Source organism: Trichophyton verrucosum, assembly GCF_000151505.1.
Source record: "Trichophyton verrucosum HKI 0517 chromosome Unknown contig00096_1.f1.exp, whole genome shotgun sequence".
Lineage (NCBI taxonomy): Eukaryota > Fungi > Ascomycota > Eurotiomycetes > Onygenales > Arthrodermataceae > Trichophyton > Trichophyton verrucosum.
Window position 1 is genome coordinate 67,299 of NW_003315577.1, and position 18,097 is coordinate 85,395.

The window sequence follows — 18,097 nt, forward strand, 5'->3', positions numbered from 1 at the left end:
CCCTGGTCTTCCTTCTCCAACTCAACCCGGAGCTATATGCCAATGCAGCAAGTGGCACCAGGTCAGACAGGGGGATACCTGCGACAATATTACTCGGAATTACCGAATCTCAATCTCAAAATTCAAAGAATGGAACCCCAATGTTGGAAAAGATTGCTACGGTCTATGGCTTCGGTATTATGTTTGTGTCGGGGGAAAATGAATCTGGGATGGAAGAAGGTCGTAAGAAATTGTGAGGTTTTTCTACTGGTTCCGCCCATGTACTCTTGTAGGCTCCAGCTTTAAATGGAATCTTCTAAGTGATTACTAGTTATAAACCTCGGATTTATTGTAGAACGATGGTCTCATACCATATTCTAGATTCGCTTGGTTGCAATATGTAAGTATGATATCTATGCGGATCATCCAACACCAGCATATATAGACAAAGCTAACCGCTCAACAAATGGCTTAATCTCCTAGAATGTTGTGAAGGATATAAGTTTTCCCTTACACCGAGCCTATGAATAACTAAATTATTTATGGTATTGCTATATGTATCTATCTTTCTTCATAGTCACTTCCGTGGATTAGCTGATAATATAGAGGACACTAGGGTTTCTCTCTTAGTACTATAATAGCCATTCTTGTTAGAATGGTGTATACATGGTGTTTATAAATGTGTCTATGGCGTCCAGCCTCAATAGCTAGTTTACTCGTCAGATAGTTTGTTAATCATTTGGCCGTGGGGGTGGCTTGGATAAAACCTGTAATATCAGAAATATTGTTGATACTACTGACACACTACGCATGGTGGCGTTTCACCACGATATCATGACTTCATCCTACCACTGCAAGGTCGAATTATACACTACTACAAACCGTGGCTGAAAAACATGATAAATCCTGAAGACAATCTAGATTAATTTGTGCGGAGGGTCAATACAGAAAACGGGTGAGAATACTCCGTACTCCTGTAAAAGTTGCGTGAGTAGCTCCGTTACTTGCCACACTCATTGATCCTCTGGTGGCTGACTGATAGCCAAATCCACACAGAGATATTGACTTTCACGGAGTATGCCATGTTAGTTGTTAATGCAGTTCGCATATCAAACTCCGTTCTCACCTCCAAGCGAAAGGATCGGATCTTGTGCAGACCAAAAATGAGCCTGATACACGTGGAGAAGGCGGTTGTGAAATTAACCAATAAAAAGCTTCAGAAGACAATAATGACTAAGCACGGATAGCTTTAATTGGACCGCCTCAACATCCAAAGATCTTCGTCTCGACTTCAACTTTCCTCACATCCACTCTGGAACTGGGGGAGTTTTCATCTCAACGAGGGATAAGAGATGAGTGTTTCACCTCATCTTGATGGCAGGCCTGGGAAAGGCCCGCATAACGTGGCTCAAAAAGGCCGACAAAGCAAAAAGAAAAGGAGGGTCGCACGTATCTTGTGCAACGATTGATCATATTGTACTCTGGAGCTCGCAACAGCTTGGATATATCCAGATAATAGAAACGCCATCACAATTCCTGCTCCACAAGGAGGGTCGCCTCGCCAGACATGTTTGACACTCAGACTATTTAATCTTTGACTGAAAAATGGCCGTGGCTCTTCTTCGAAAGATGAAGCGTTTGCAACCCGTTTCCTTAACTTCTCAATTCTGTCTCATTGTTGGGAATCATTCTCTTTGAACAATATTCTGTTGCTCTCAGTTTACTACGTCCGACATCCCGAAGCACCTACATCCCCAGAACACACTACCAAACTCCATTCGGCGAGCTCGGTCTTAGTACTGAATACTCCGCCTAAAAATGGGCTCAATCGCAGTTGAGGAACTCTTAAAGGAAAGGGAGTCATCGGCTAGCACATCCTGCACGCCTATGAAAGCTGTTTCCAATTCGCAAGATGTTCCTCCTCCTATTGCAATTGTGGGTATGGGTATGAGACTCCCGGGCGGTATCACCTCTGCAGAAGAGTTTTGGGACTTCCTGGTTTCAAAGGGAGATGCGCGTAGTAAGATACCAGAATCTCGTTTCAACATTGATGCGTTTTATAATAGCTCGAAGCCTGGCTCTGTTAGGACAGAGTATGGCTATTTTCTAAATCAAGATCTGGCTCACATAGATACGTCATTCTTTTCCATGGTGAAATACGAAGCTGAAAGGCTGGATCCCCAACAAAGACTGCTACTTGAAGTAGTATGGGAATGTCTAGAGTCTGCCGGCGTAACCGGCTGGCGTGGAAAGGATATCGGCTGTTTTGTTGGCTCTTTCGGGGAAGACTGGCTTGACATGTCAAGTAAAGATACCCAGGACATTAACAGAGTCAGAGCTATCGGTGCTGGAGATTTTGCGCTCGCAAACAGAGTCTCCTATGAGTATGATCTCAAGGGACCAAGGTTAGAATATCCTTCTTTATAGTGAAAGTTAATGAACTAAACCCCTTGAAAAAGTATAACGTTTCGAACTGCTTGCTCAGCTGCTATGGTTGCTCTACATAATGCATGCCTCTCTCTTTCCTCAGGAGAATGTTCAGCTGCAATTGTCGCAGGAACCAACCTTGCTCTAGCCCCGACGATGGCAACTACAATGTCCGACAACTTGGTTCTTTCGCCTAGTGGAATTTGTCGATCCTTCGACGCTGACGCTGATGGATACGGACGTGGTGAAGCTATAAATGCAGTTTATATCAAGAGACTTGAAGATGCAGTTAGAGATGGAGATCCTATTCGTGCTGTCATTCGCTCTACCGCGACTAACTGCGACGGTAGAACACCTAACATTTCGATGCCTGGTGCAGAAACCCAAGCAAGCCTTATACATCAGGCCTATAGTCAAGCAAAGATATCTGATCTTTCTGCAACTGCTTTCATTGAATGCCACGGTACTGGAACTGTCATGGGAGACGTCGCTGAATTAACAGCCGTTGCAAAAGCTTTTGGAGAGAAAGGAATATATATTGGGTCGGTGAGTACTATGAAACTGAGTCCTGGTATTTCATGGTCCGCGAAGCTCACTCGTGTCTAGGTCAAACCTAACGTCGGGCACTCTGAAGGTGCCTCAGGACTTACAAGCATCATCAAGGCTACTTTGGCCCTTGAGAATAAGATCATACCCCCGAATATTAATTTCAAGACCCCGAACCCGAAGGGTAAGAAATTTGTCCGTAATTTCTTTAAAAGGTGATATTAACAAATTTCTTAGTGCCCTTTGATAGTGCCCGGCTCCAAGTGCCTCTAGAGCCAACTACTTGGCCCCACGACCGAAGTGAACGTGTCAGCATCAATTGCTTTGGAATTGGCGGCACAAATGTGCACGTAAGGGATAGTAATGCATGATTATCTCACTAAATTATTACTAACTTAGGCAGGTCATTATTGACTCGGCTGCGTCATTCACCGCTATGAATAGTGAGTACTTAGAGAGACCTGCGCCGCAAAATAAGTCGAGACTTCTCGTCCTGTCAGCAAATTCTCAGAATTCGCTTCAACGACAAGTCGAAAATTTGAAAGCTTATGTGGAAAGTCGGCCGGAGGTGTCAAATGATTTATGCTTTAATTTGGGGGCTAGAAGGGAACATCTCAAGTACCGAGCCTTTACAATTCTTGAGCAAGAAGGAAGTATTGATACTGCAGGCTTTGAAACATCTCAATATACCAAGTCGCGTAGTATGGTTTTCGTCTTCACAGGCCAAGGGGCACAATGGGTCGGCATGGGCAAAGAACTACTACTTGAGTTCGATATTTTCCGGAATGATATCAAAGCCATGGATACGGCCTTACAAAAGCTGAAAAACGCCCCATGTTGGAGTATAGAAGGTATGAGTAACATCCATGATTGCCTTTACGGTTACTAACCCCTATCATTTCACATTTTCAGATGAGCTGTTGAAATCCAGTGAGGATTCTAGGGTTAACGAGCCTGAATATGCGCAGCCACTTTGTACAGCTGTGCAAATTGCTCTGTCGAATCTCTTAGAACTCTGGGGCCTTTTTCCCACTGGTGTGATCGGTCATTCAAGCGGCGAGATTGCCGCTGCCTACTCTGCCGGCGCCATTACCTTGGAGTCTGCCATCATTATTTCCTACTATCGTGGGCAGGTGACAAAATCAATTTCTGAAAATGATGCTACACCCCAAGGCGGAATGGCTGCTGTTGGGCTTAGCCCGGAGAAAGTCAAACGCTATCTTATTGATGGCGTGGTTATTGCGTGTGAAAATAGTCCACAAAGCGTGACTATTTCTGGCGACAGCGACAAACTTGACAAGGTCATTGCTAAGATTCAATCAACCGAAGATGATATCTTTTGTCGGCGTCTTCGCGTCGGAGTTGCGTATCATTCTCGTAAGTCTATCCGATTACTCCTTTTCGTCTAGATCAGTCGGGATTAACGTATTAACATTAAAATTAGACCATATGCAAGGCTTGACTGGGCTATATCAAGACCTTATCGGGCCACATATATCCTTTAAGGACGCCATGATTCCATTCTACTCAAGTGTGACGGGAAATATCATTATTGAACCCATTCAGCTAGATGCAAAATATTGGGCTGAAATTTTATCATTTACTGTTCTATTTTCAACAGCGGTTGGAAGCTACCTTGAGAAAAATGGTGGTAATGCGTTGTTCCTAGAAATTGGACCTCATTCTGCTCTTTCTGGGCCTCTTAGGCAGATCTTCGACGGCCACCAAGCAAAGCTGAATGTCACCTATATACCTACACTTATTCGAGGTGAAGGTCAGAGGAAAAGCCTGCTGACTGCAGCAGGGAGAGCCTACATGAACGGTAGCCCTATTAGTTTCTCAGAAATTAATGGCCCTGGGAGGGTGCTCACTGATCTCCCAAAATATCCTTGGCAACACGACGTGAGATATTGGGGGGAGAACTTAATCTCCCAAAGATGGAGAAGTCGACAGCACCCACACCATGAGATCCTGGGCTCGCGTGTTTACGAGACAAGCGACATAGAGCCTACTTGGAGAAACTTGCTATACGTGGAACACACTCCTTGGATCTGGGAGCATAGGTTAAATAAGGAGATTGTATTTCCCTGTGCTGGTTACATCGCCATGATCGGTGAAGCTATCTATCAAATTACCGGGTCTCATGCATATTCAATCAGGAACTTGTTCATGAAGAGAGCTCTCATATTGGAAGATTCTAGTGTCCTGGAGCTAGTCACTAGCCTGAGGCCTGTGCGGCTTACGGATAGTGCTGATTCCAAGTGGTACGAATTCACCATCAGCTCCTGTAACGACAATACCTGGCAAAAGCACTGTACAGGCCGTGTGATCCCCGGTGACATTGAAGTATGTCGATTCAAAGAACATAAAGGTCCATTCATCAGACAAGTACAGGCAGACCAGTGGTACTCCGCACTGGCAAATCGAGGCCTGCATTATGGCCCTCGGTTCAGAGGCCTCGAGAACATTACTGCGGATCCGATTGACTACCAAGCCACTGCGTCTATAGCTGATGATGAGAATCTACATGAGAGCCACTACTCACTACACCCATCAACAATTGACCAATGCTTACAGCTTTTTAGCGTAGCTTTCACGCATGGTATTTCTCGTCAAATGACCAAACTCAGCATCCCCGTGTCTATTGAGAAACTTTATATTAGCACAGGGGCCCTGTCAATGGCTGCCCACGCTAAAGGCACTGGAAGATCTAGCAGTACGGCAAGTGGACGTGTGGTTATGACATTGGATAATAAAACTGTACTGTGGATGGAGGGAGCCCAGTTCTTTACAGTGGACGAGGAAGATACAAGCTTACCAAGGAGACGCTTGATATCACGATGCGTGTGGAAACCGATTGTCCTATTATGTTCCATTGCGAAATTGTCGGGCTCAGCCTCCAGGCCATCATCCGTACACTCTCGCCGGATCGTAGGGCAGTTTACAAATCTATTGATTCTCGAGTGTTTCCATCGAATAAAGCACCTCAAAGCTGATTCTCCACACCTAGTCAAATATCAGGGGTGGATTATATCCCAGACAGATCGTCTTAGTAAAGGGCTGGATGAACTATTTCCTGAAACTTCTTCGTGGGCAGCAGCTTCTTCTGAAGCCCGCCTGACTGCTATGGAGTCCCTAGTGCGAGAATTGGAGGTTGAATCTCCAAGGGACATGCCGCTCATTGATATCTCCAAAACTCTTCTTGATCATTGCCCTCAAATAATTGAAGGCAAAGTAAGTCCGCTGGAAGTTCTCATGGAGGATGATAGAATCAAGAACGTATACAATAATTTGTGTTGGACGTCTGGTTGGTCTGATTTTTTCGGTCTATTTAGCCACTGGAACCCAAATTTGAGAGTATTGGAGATAGGTGGTGGAGTAGGATCTGCCACAGCAACAATGCTGCTCCACCTAGCACCTGCAGGAAGGACTCGTATGTATTCCAAATATACGTTTACTGACATATCCCCTGGAGTGCTACCGTTAGCAAAAGAGAGGTTTAAAGACTTCGAAGAAATAGAATATTCCGTGCTTGATATTAGCAAAGATCCGACAAAGCAAGGCTATAGCCCAGAGAGTTTTGATCTCATTATTGCTTCGAACGTGCGTGCTTCAGTTATATTCCTAACCACAGTTTGCTAATTTTGCTATCAGGTCCTCCACGCAACTCCATGTCTAAGTGAGACTCTAGAGTACGTACGCATGCTATTGGTTCCTGGAGGTGGCCTTGTACTGGAGGAACTTTGCTCAGGTATGCTCTTTAGTCATACATTATGCCCTATTATCCACTGACCAACTAATCTCAGCCATACCTATCTTCAATTTTATCATGGTAGGTAATCATTCAACATCTTGGCTGGCGATTTTAAGCTAAATTTGGTATGAAAATATTAGGGTGTCCTTCCAGGTTGGTGGCTAGGAGGTGGGGATGGCAGAGAGGATACCCCCCTTGTAAGTCCTGAGCGATGGGGCCGGGAACTCCAGAAGAATGGATTCAGTGGGGCAGAAGCAGTGTTCTATGACTGTGAGCAACCATATCACTATGGCGCTGGTATATGGTCGCGGCGTGCAGATATAGTCCCAGTTAAAGGAGATATATATCTCCTTCATCATCCCACGGTTCATGAATGGGCGTATATAGCAGAGGCACAGCTTTCCCAAAGGGGCTACACGGTACATTGGTGTACCCTGGACCAACTTCCTGCAGGCAAGATCATAATTTCACTCCTTGACTTAGGTGGCCCATTTTTCGACAAAATCTCCGAAGGAAACTTCCGCGCCTTCCAAAAAGCTATGTCAACTGCAACCAATTGTCGGATGATATGGGTAACACGAGGAAGCCAGCTTGAGTGTTCAGACCCTCGATATGGTTTAGTTCTCGGCCTGGCTCGTACGCTTAGATTCGAGATGGATGTGGATTTTTCCACGTTCGAAGTTGATAAGTTTGATGAAAAGACTGCTACTTCCCTCTGTGATCTGCTTAAGGAGATGCAAATCTTCCGCGAGAAACCATGGCTGGACCAGGATTATGAATTCGCTGTACGTGATGGAGTTATTCATATTGGCAGATTCCATTGGACGCCTCTGGATGAGGAAATTACCACGACCAACAAGCCCAATATGTCCAAAGGTCTACACATTGGAACCTATGGTCTCTTGGATTCTTTATCCTGGGTTGAATACGAAGAGCCTCCAGTTGGGGGAAACGATGTGATGGTGGAAATAAAATACACTGGGCTTAATTTTAGGGTATGCATAGACAGTGTACTGGGTTTCTAGCGGAAGATACTTACTTGCTAATAGGACATTATGGTGACATTGGGTGCCCTTGGTGACACAAGTGAGATTGGACTTGAGAGCTCGGGAACTATTTTCAAAGTCGGTTCAAACGTCAAGAACTTGCGTGTTGGCCAAAGGATTTTAGCTCTGGGTATCGGTCTTCTTCGTACCAGGAAGGTGATACCTGCAAATCACTGTGTCCCAATCCCCGATGGATTGTCTCTAGAAGATGCAGCGACAATGACTTCGGTATATGCTACCGTGATACTCTCCCTAATACGGCTTGGAAATCTTCAAAAAAACCAGGTAAAAAGAAACCCACCAAATTTCTTTGGCAATCTTTCAAACTGACGAAAAATAATAAAAAACGTAATAGTCTATACTAATCCACTCTGCATGTGGCGGTGTTGGTTTGGCAGCAATCCACCTTTGTCGAACCATTGGGGCGGAGGTAAGGATAACGCAGCTCTTCATCAACGACGTCCGCTAATGATGTATGCAAGATCTACGCAACTGTTGGAAATGAACAGAAACGGAAGTACCTTGTAGAGAACCACCAAATTCCCGAAGATCATATATTTGATTCAAGGAGCGCCTCATTCTTCGACGGTGTCATGCGACATACCAATGGGAGGGGAGTCGATCTTGTCCTGAATTCTCTCTCTGGCGAATTGTTGCATGCCTCATGGCGTTGTGTTGCTGAGTTCGGTCGGATGATTGAACTAGGGAAGAGAGACATCATGGGCCATGCACAGCTGAGTATGGATGGATTCTCTGGAAATAGAGCATATTTCGGAGTTGACCTATTCCGACTCGGCGAGACAGACGCGACTATGTTTGGACAGTACGTATTCCTTTTCGCTTACCTATGGTTGTTCACAATATATGCCTATCAGACACTGATGAATGAGAAGGCTATGCCGAGACGTTATTGAGTTTTACCAACAAGGAAAAATTCAGCCAATACAGCCGACGACGATATATGAGGCTACGGACATTACTAGTGCCTTCAGGTACATGCAGACCGGGAAACATATGGGCAAGATCATCATAAAAATGCCAGAGGATCCAGCAGAATTACCAGTCGCAAAGAACAACTTAAACCTTTCTCTATCCCCAGGAGGGTCCTACTTACTGGCAGGCGGACTTGGCGGACTTGGTCGTCCTATTACGACTTGGATGATTGAAAAGGGAGCCCGTAATTTCATATTTTTGTCGCGATCAGCAGGAGAATCTGATTCAGACAAAGCTTTCCTGCGCGAACTGGATGCCCAAGGGTGTACAGCTACCGTAGTGAAGGGAAATGTAACTGAACTAGACGATGTCAAACGGGCAGCTACTGCTAGCCCAAAACCAGTTGTTGGCGTTATCAACTTGGCTATGGTATTGAGGGTAAGTGAAACATATATGAGGCACATCTACTCTTCTAAAGCGGGTCACTGATACAGTAGACAGGACGAAGCCTTTGAAAAAATGACCTATGATGACTGGAATGCTGCGCTCGCGCCCAAAGTCCAAGGAACTTGGAATTTACATAACGTCTTCAAGGACGTTTCCCTGGATTTTTTCATCCTCACTAGCTCTATATCTGGTATGAGAGGTAACTTTGGCCAGGCAAACTATAATGCAGCGAACACCTTCCTGGATACCTTCGTGCGCTATCGCAAATCTATGGATCTGCCAGTCTGGGCTATTGACGTTGGAGCTATGCAGGAAATTGGCCATTTTAGCCAGGATAAAAACCTGGTGAAGAAGGCACTTGCCAACTCAATAGAAATGCCAGACAACTCCTATCTCGTCGATGCTTTGCAGGTAGCCATGTTGAAGTCAAAGGAGTCCGAGTCAGGCCAATTTGCTATAGGACTGGGTACATCGAAACCTCCTCCTGATAGTGGTAACCACCCGTTGTGGCCAAGAGATGCTCGATTCACCATTAATAAAAACCTTCAGTGGAAATCTGATAAGGCAAACACTACTAGCATTGTAGACCTCAGAAGCTTCGTTGAAGACATCAAGAAGGACCCCAGCATCTTAGACTCGCCGGAGAGTAAGAAAAGAATCGCAAAGGAACTGAGGGTACTGATAGGCCCGCGTGCGGGACTTGATGAAAATGCAGACGACGAGGAGATCGATAACATTGTAATCGACTCTTTGATGTCTATCGAGATCAGAAGCTGGTTCCGCCGGAATTTATCGTTGGACGTACCACTGATTGAAATCTCAAATGCAAAAACCGTCGGAGGGCTCACAGCAACTACCATGAATGCATTGCGCTGTAAGTATCAGTCAAAATCCACCGAAGATGATGGGAAGGATAGCGGGATATCTACGAGCGAAACCCCTGATGAGGGAACATTGAAAAACGATATACTATTGGGAACTGGATTACAACCTACCCCAGGGCCGACTATTGACTGGAAATGCGAGTCCGAGGGCCGGATATTCTTAACAGGTGCTACCGGTTTTATTGGTGCGTGGATGCTAGCATCACTCCTTGGGCGGCCTGATGTTAAAATTGTTGCCTGTCTTGTACGAGCAAGGGATGAAAATACTGGCCTGCAACGCATCAAGGAGACTTTTAAGAAATATGGGATTGAATGGAAATGCGATGAGAAGCTGGCAGTCATTCCGGGAGATATATCCAAGCCAAAATTGGGTCTTGAAGGGGCTAAGTTTGATGAATTGTCAGCGTGGACAAGTGCTGTCTTTCATTTTGCTGCGCTGTCAAATTTTCTAGAGCCTTATTCTGCTCACCGGGAGGCAAACGTTATTGGAACTTTCAATATGCTTCAATTTGCGACCAACAAGCGGCGAATAACTTTCCATCATAGCTCCAGTTTGTCTGCTTGTGGGCTAAATGCATATCTCGGCAAGCAGCACATTTCAGAAGATCAAAAACCGGAGGTTGATCTTAAGAAGGCTGGCCACCATATCGGATACTCGTACAGCAAGTACACTGCTGAGATGGTCTTATGGAATGCCATATCGAACGGAGTGCCTGCGTCTATTTATCGTTTCAGCATGGTTCTGGGACATAGCGTTACTGGTATTGGGAACGATGACGATGCCACCTCGAGAATGATGTCCAACTGCATACAAATTGGCAGCTATCCCATTGCCCCCAAACAACGCAGCCAGTTTGTTCCAGTGGACTTCGCTGTTTCGTGCATGCTGGAGATTTCCACATCCCTGGAAAATATCGGCCATGCGTACAATGTGATACAACCAGATCAGGAGAAACTGGTTGATCTTCCGGCGACTTTTGATATGTTAAGACAATGCTGCCCCTCGCCGCTACGGCCTGTTCCATACGAGGACTGGCTTCAATCTCTTGCAAAATTCCGAGCTGGTAGGATGAGCGTCTTTCTTCCAGAGATGGAGGATAAAGAGCACGAACGCCGCGACATCTGGCAGAATATTCACGCAGGTGAGCATCGTTACGGTACTGATAATTTGCGTCGGGCCCTCGCACATCGTCCAGAGATGCTACAGCTTCCTTCTATGGACAAGCTCATGAAGGTATGGTCGGCCCAGTGGATCAAGCAGGCTACCAGAAGGGAGCAAACATCTCTTCTCTAGGGCATATCTCTGCACCAAGTTTGCTTAATAGCTTGCATTCCCTATCCTTAGATGATTTAACTGTAATCTCTACAAACATCCATTACTTATATCGTATGTTCATTTGATCCCTAATAATTTCATCTTCAGGGGCAACCTTAACTATATAGTAACACACCCATACACGTAAAATACACAAACGCTGACAGAAAGCTCAAAAGTACTGTAATACGAATACAACAGGAATAATGTTTTGCCGAAATATTATTTGAAGAGAATGCAAACAGGCCCAACATGCCTAAAGCGGCAATTTCTGAAATATGTGAGATGAGAAATGTACATAACGCCTGGAATAAAAACATAAAGTAGATAATTAGAACGATTCTCAATTGAAAACTGCATTGTAGACGCCGTAAATATAGACAAGCATCGGGAAGAGAGATGCAGCTATAGCTGGGTAAAAGGTGCGTGTTCTCCGATAACGCTCACTCGCCCGCCCGCCAGGCTAATTATCTAGTTTTTGGGTCCGCAAGCTCAACAAAACCATAAAAAGGGCTACCAAACCAACGGCATCTCGTCTCTTTGCGCTGTCTTCCCTTTCTTCTACCCGCTCTACATATTTGAACACTTTAACTTTAATATAATAATAATCTCTAGATCTCTCTTACCAGCAAGATCTCTATCCGTCAAGGTTCCTCGCAATGTCTTCTCGTCCTCCAGTTTACATCGTATCGGCAGCCCGAACCCCAGTGGGCTCGTTCCTTGGGTAAGTCTTCAGACAGCTCTCCTATAGCTATTGTTTGCCGGTGACACTGGAGAAGCTGGGATTGGAGATATTTGAGAACCTGTACTGACTTGACCGGTTGTGTAGCTCTCTTTCGTCTCTCACTGCCCCTCAGCTCGGATCCCACGCGATAAAGGGTATATATATTGCAGCCTAAATTGGGTACTGTCCAGGGCTAATGGAGTTGGATTGCAATAGCCGCTCTTGAACGGGCTCAAGGAATTAAGCCAGAAGATGTGGAAGAGGTCTTCTTTGGCAATGTCCTGTCCGCAAAGTAAGGTTGTCCCTCCTTTTGGCGGGGGTAGCTCTCGAGCTAACGGGGTTGCAACAGTGTCGGTCAGAACCCTGCTAGACAGTGTGCACTGGGAGCTGGACTCTTGGATTCTACAGTTTGCACTACTGTAAACAAGGTCTGCGCCTCAGGTCTCAAGGCTGTCATTCTCGGTGCCCAGACCATCATGACTGGTAACGCCGATATCATCGTTGCTGGCGGAACTGAGTCCATGTCAAACACCCCCCACTACCTCCCGAATATGCGTACCGGAGCCAAGTATGGCCACCAGAGTCTCACGGACGGTATCATGAAGGATGGTCTGATGGATGCTTATGGAAAGCAGGAGCTCATGGGACTCCAGGCCGAGGAGTGTGCTCAGGACCATGGATTCAGCCGTGAGCAGCAAGACGACTATGCTATCCGCACATACCAGCGTGCCCAGGCTGCGCAGAACTCCGGTGCTCTCAGCGCAGAGATTGCACCAGTTGAGATCCCCGGTTTCCGCGGCAAGCCATCCACCATCGTCGACAAGGACGAGGAAGCCAAAAACGTGAGCAGCCCCATTTACATAAGTAGGAATCAACGAGAGACAAACGGCTAACGTAAACCCATCTAGCTTAACCCCGACAAACTCCGAGCCATCAAGCCTGCTTTCATCCCAAATGGCGGCACAGTAACGGCCCCTAACTCATCCCCCCTTAACGACGGCGCAGCAGCCCTCGTGCTGGTCTCTGAAGCCAAGCTGAAAGAGCTCAACCTCAAGCCCATGGCTAAGATCCTCGGATGGGGTGACGCAGCCAAGGCGCCCAGCAAGTTCACCACTGCTCCATCCCTGGCCATCCCCAAGGCTCTCGAGCACGCTGGAGTTGAACAAAGTGCCATTGACGCCTTTGAGATCAACGAGGCATTCAGCGTTGTTGCATTGGCAAATATGAAGATCCTCAACCTCTCTGAGGATAAGGTCAACATCCACGGTGGGTCTGTTGCACTAGGACACCCGCTTGGAGCTAGTGGTGCGCGTATCCTGACTACTCTTTTGGGTGTCTTGCGTGAGAAAAAGGGGAAGCTTGGATGTGTGGGTATTTGCAATGGTGGAGGCGGTGCTAGCGCCATGGTTATTGAGTCCCTGCAGTAGATTGATTGATTGATTGATTGATGTTAATGAATGCCGTGCGGTAAAAGGAGAATTGACTTTATCGATATTTTTCCAAAGTCTGATTTGATTGATGAACAAAAAACAAAACATTTCGGGGTCATTGAGAAGAAAACAAAATATCACGTCCAGAATGAATACATAACTTAGCTTAAAGCATGGTTAGAAATACATTATCCCAAGAATAAAGCTAATAAATTACCGAGGTATGGAAAGAAACCGGGAGTAAAAAAGGCGACCCGACCTACGCAAAGGCTCCTACTAAGGCCATCAACGACGCACCAGCAGCAACAGCAATACCGGCCTCAAGCCGATTTCGTCCTTGCAGAACCTCATAGCTTCTATCACTCAGGAAGTCCTCAGCAAGGAGCTCCACCAGCCCAGCAAATAGTAGAAGACCACTACTGAATGCGTTCGTCAGTCCAACCATGAGCAGACCCGTAGTGCTCGCTGGGTCGTATAAATTATGTACACCGAGTCCAATAGCTTGACCTATAGGCGTAGTTGCCCCGTATGCAAGAGCCATGAGCCACGGTCTAGGTGACGAGGCAGGGAACAGCGCCGGTATGAGAGCCGCTATACGTGCGCCGAGAGCAAAGCCTTCAAATGTCTGGTGGAAGGATATAGCGACTAGAAGGACGAGGAAGTTTGCACCCGTGGCTACGGAGAGAGCCATACCGATGAATATGCTGTGGAAAAGAATACCGGCTTCGAGAAGGAGGCATTGAAGGAGTTGCTTTTGAGCACTTTGCTCGCTCATATGGCTGTCGTGGCTATGGTAGTGGTGATGATGGCCGTGATGTGTAGGGCGTACGTATTCCGACTCGTTATCGTCCGGCTGCGGATCGAGTTCTTCAAGATCAAGGTCCAGATCTTCATCATCGCTTGCGTGGTCTGCACCTGCATCTCGACCATCTTGACTTCTTGCATGACCATTCTGCATTAGCGGACTTGCTCCATCGACCAGGTTCTCCGTCGAGTTGCTAATGATTATCCTGGCCGGTGGATTCCGTCGTACTTTGCCCATTCGTACAGATGAGCCGTTCTCATGTGCGTGACCGTGATTGTGCCCGTGCCCGTGTCCATGGCCATGACCATGTCCGTGACCATCACCTATTAGCGTATCATACTCCGATCCATGAACATGCCCAGCCCCCTTCATGGCAAAGAACATTTCAATGCAAACGACTATTAGCACCGCAACCATGGCTACCAGCCCGGCAAAGGCAGGATAGCCCTTATTCCAGAACCGCGGCAGACATGGGCTCGTCAGGGATATGAACGCCGTCGGCAGCAGGTGGACGAAGGCAGTAGCTATAAGCACGCCTGTTCCGAAATGGCGAGACAAAAAGAGAAAACGGCGCGGGATAGGTAGTTTAGGGAACCGTCGAGCTATTATGGGAAACGCACAGGCTGGTTGATAGCTGAATGTTAGCATGTCACTATCACTGCATAAGAGATATGTGGTGAATTGACCGTACCGAAGGTGCTGAGGGTGAGTATGAGGAACAACGCAGCTACGTGGGCTGGTGTATTGTATGTGTTTATCTTCTTACTTCCGCACGACCGTCGGAGGTACTCTTCTTTCAACTTGTCGAGTGGTATGGCGTCCAGGCCGGACACTGCAGGGGCTATGATGAAGCTGTTAGTTAGAATAGCGGCTTCAATGGGTGTCAAACGGAGCAGGCCAACTCACCCCCATCCATCCTGGATAAATTAAACCGTTTTCTTTCCTTTGTATCCGGCTATTGTCATATATGTATAGATAGATGTATATGTACGTATATCTTGGCCAGCAAGATATGGGCGTATATGTTGGTTTCCGCTCTGCTGCACTTCTCCGTCTCCGCAAAAAGTTGTCTGTTGTCCACTTCAGGAGAGCGTATATGTAACCATGCGCCCGTCATGCAGTGCATGCATCCATAGCCCAGATATTCCGATCGATATCCCAATCCCAATGGCCGTATATCAGTCTGTCTGACTGGTTCGGTCAGTTGGTGTCAGTGGAGACTGTCGTAGGTGAAAAAGTGCCGGCTGCGCAAAACAGCGCCGCAACGAGAAGAGTAGCGAGAGATCGGATCTCGAGGTAGTAGAATTGGTATGGTCTTCCGGTCAAGAAGCGTGGGAATAGCGCTGTATTGTGCTCCTGGGCTGTCCTGGTGGTTGTCTGCTGTCCTGTGCTGTCTTTTGGTCGTGTGTCAAGTTCGGTCAAATCCAAATTTCTTGAAGTCACGGGATGTCACGGCATCCATGGAGCTGGAGAGAGAGCGGGCTCAGTCGGTCGAAGACGCAGATAACGTAGAGATGAGACAAGACGAGAGTAGTGAGTATCCAGCAATGGAGATTAGATAGAAGGCGAAATTGTTAATGACAGGTCGGAAGATGCCGTCTAATAACAGGGCGAGACAGTGGCCTAGGTGGTCATTATGATTATCTGTCAGGGGCAATATCCAACTTAAGTTGCCAGGGGCTTCCTTGCGCATATTGGACTACTCTACATATGCGTCGAGACGGAGATCAATGATACGATAAGGGATTTAAGAGACAAATTGTTCATTGAAAGAGTAGATACAGGATACAAACAAGGGGTTTCATCAGACAGCCGGATGTCCCGAATCCGCTTCATGCCTCCTTGAGAAAAAGGAAAAAAATTGAAGATACACTAAGAGAAAAGAAAATGGTCGAGGGGTAAAAAAAAAAAGGATCATCTCATGAATTTAAAATCAAAGTAGAAGAGGTCAAAGGAGGTCGAAGCGGACACCGATCACCGGGGAGTGCCGATTCTGTCAACACCGAGAGGAAGTATGTATGTAGGTATGTATATAAACAGAGGATGTTATTTGCAAGGCATGGATATCAAGATAACAGTATAAAACGACAACGAGAAAGAAAAAGAAACCGTGACGGGCTAGTCCGGGCTTCTAAGAGGCGAGAGCGAAGTTGTTGGTTTTCCCGTCGTCGGCACAGAGTTTCTTAACGTCCTCGGGGTTGAGGGTCTCGGGGAACTTGTCGAAGCCATCTTTGAGAGTCTTGACGTAGAGGGTGCCATCGCCGCTGTTGAAGACAACGGCGACGGTGATTGGTTCCTCTGGACGATCAAAGTAGTAGCTGGAGCCACCGGATTTCGACTGTTCAGTGTGGTAGGTAGACTTGCAGCGCTTGTCACCGGGGGCGAGGACCTCGAGGACGTCGAACTCGCCGCATCCAGACTTCCAGCAAGAGCAAGCTGGGTCCATGGGGTACTGAGAGGTACGGGGGATCCTGGCGTTGAGCAGCCAGATGGCGGGCATGTCCTTGGGGTCGTAGATAGATGAAGCCTGTGAGCCAGTTACGGGCATGGCAACCCTAAAGAGGAAAATCTTATCCTCACCACCGAAGCCGTCTGTAAAATGCTAGTTAGTATGTGGACGGTTAAATTGTTGGTATATATGGCGTGGGGGAACCTACGGAAGGCATCGGCACCAGGACGGGTGAAGCCACAGCTACCATCCTCGCACGACTTGTCCGACATGATGATGAGCTCTTTGCCATCGGGAATGGTCGAGTCCTTGGGGAAGTTTGGTCCCTCGCCCATACCGAAGAAATCGTCGTCAAGGCCAAGTTTTTTAAGGGCGGCTCCGAAGGCCTGCTCCACACCTTTATCCCAACCACCATCGTTGTTCAAGAAAGAGACGCCCTCAGCTTCCTTCCTATCGGTGTCTACGAGGGCAACACGTCGCCAGTCGCCTGGACCAACGTTGACGGGACCATGGGGCTCGGGGTCCTTGGGCTTGTCACCACCCTTATAGCCGTTGCTCTTGACCTGAGGATCTTTGATACCAGGAGCACCAGGAGCAGGAGTGGGGGCAGCAGGGGCACCACCATTGTATTGGTTGATCCAGGAGACGACCTGGCCGTCGATAGTGGCGACGACAGTGTCTCCGACGGCGCGCTTCTCGTGGAATCGCTGGTGGGAGTGACCGTGACGGCGCTCGTGGATAGATGGCTTGAGCTCGCGCTTGGGTTTCTCACTGCCTCTGTTGTAGACAGCCATACTGAAAAGTTGCATGGGTCCACGGAGGTGAATAGACAGCTACTCGAGTTAATTAGCCCTTTCATGCTTTGTATCTTTCTCTCTAGACACGTTCAAGCTTACCTCCTCGCCAAGAGGACCGAATACACCAGAGTACTCATGTTTCTCAGACCCGCATTTACCGCCGCTCATGGAGGTGACCAAATCGTAGGTGCCTGAGGTAGAGAAGCCCGAGTATGTGATCAGGTCAACGGCGGAGCAGTACCAGTTGCCGCCATCATTGGTGCAACCGGCCTCAGCCGCGACAGTTGAGACGGAGGCTGCGAGCGCAGCTCCGAAGAAGAGAGAATAGCGCATCTTCTATATCGCCAGTCAGTCAGTCTATGTTTTTTCGATGGCTGTGTCTCTTGCGAAGACTCACCGTGAAGGACAGACAGGTCGTATCGTAATGAGCGAGAGTCTTAAGGAGCGGATAAGGCGTTGTCTCAGCAACGACCTTGAAAAGCAAGAACAAGAAAATGAGCGAACGAAAAGAGCGACGTTCGGTGGTGACGCTGGATGATGCGAGGATGTCGTTGCAAAGAA

At 47.2% G+C, this 18,097-nt stretch overlaps 4 protein-coding genes across 4 annotated transcripts; 2 read left to right on the forward strand and 2 right to left on the reverse strand.

Moving 5' to 3' along the window:
- Positions 1-1,797: 1,797 nt before the first annotated feature.
- TRV_01071 (polyketide synthase, putative) lies at positions 1,798-11,310 on the forward strand (the record flags this gene model as incomplete). The annotated part of the gene is made up of 13 exons (XM_003024743.1): positions 1,798-2,384; positions 2,439-2,952; positions 3,013-3,136; positions 3,226-3,302; positions 3,356-3,803; positions 3,865-4,329; positions 4,397-6,555; positions 6,644-6,703; positions 6,847-7,701; positions 7,756-8,037; positions 8,235-8,575; positions 8,736-9,123; positions 9,187-11,310. 13 exons carry the CDS (start codon positions 1,798-1,800, stop codon positions 11,308-11,310), a joined length of 8,424 nt encoding a protein of 2,807 aa, XP_003024789.1.
- A 680-nt stretch (positions 11,311-11,990) lies between these two features.
- TRV_01072 (uncharacterized protein) lies at positions 11,991-13,482 on the forward strand (the record flags this gene model as incomplete). Its single annotated transcript, XM_003024744.1, has 5 exons — positions 11,991-12,055; positions 12,161-12,210; positions 12,272-12,347; positions 12,405-12,897; positions 12,964-13,482. The coding sequence occupies 5 exons, from the start codon at positions 11,991-11,993 to the stop codon at positions 13,480-13,482; spliced, it is 1,203 nt and encodes a 400-aa protein (XP_003024790.1).
- A 262-nt stretch (positions 13,483-13,744) lies between these two features.
- TRV_01073 (high affinity zinc ion transporter, putative) lies at positions 13,745-15,206 on the reverse strand (the record flags this gene model as incomplete). The annotated part of the gene is made up of 4 exons (XM_003024745.1): positions 13,745-14,483; positions 14,631-14,814; positions 14,982-15,131; positions 15,197-15,206. The coding sequence occupies 4 exons, from the start codon at positions 15,204-15,206 to the stop codon at positions 13,745-13,747; spliced, it is 1,083 nt and encodes a 360-aa protein (XP_003024791.1).
- A 1,215-nt stretch (positions 15,207-16,421) lies between these two features.
- Positions 16,422-17,872, reverse strand: TRV_01074 (uncharacterized protein; the record flags this gene model as incomplete). The annotated part of the gene is made up of 3 exons (XM_003024746.1): positions 16,422-16,882; positions 16,948-17,572; positions 17,636-17,872. Coding segments are annotated over 3 exons (1,323 nt in total), but the record flags the coding sequence as incomplete, so codon positions are not given.
- Positions 17,873-18,097: the final 225 nt, after the last annotated feature.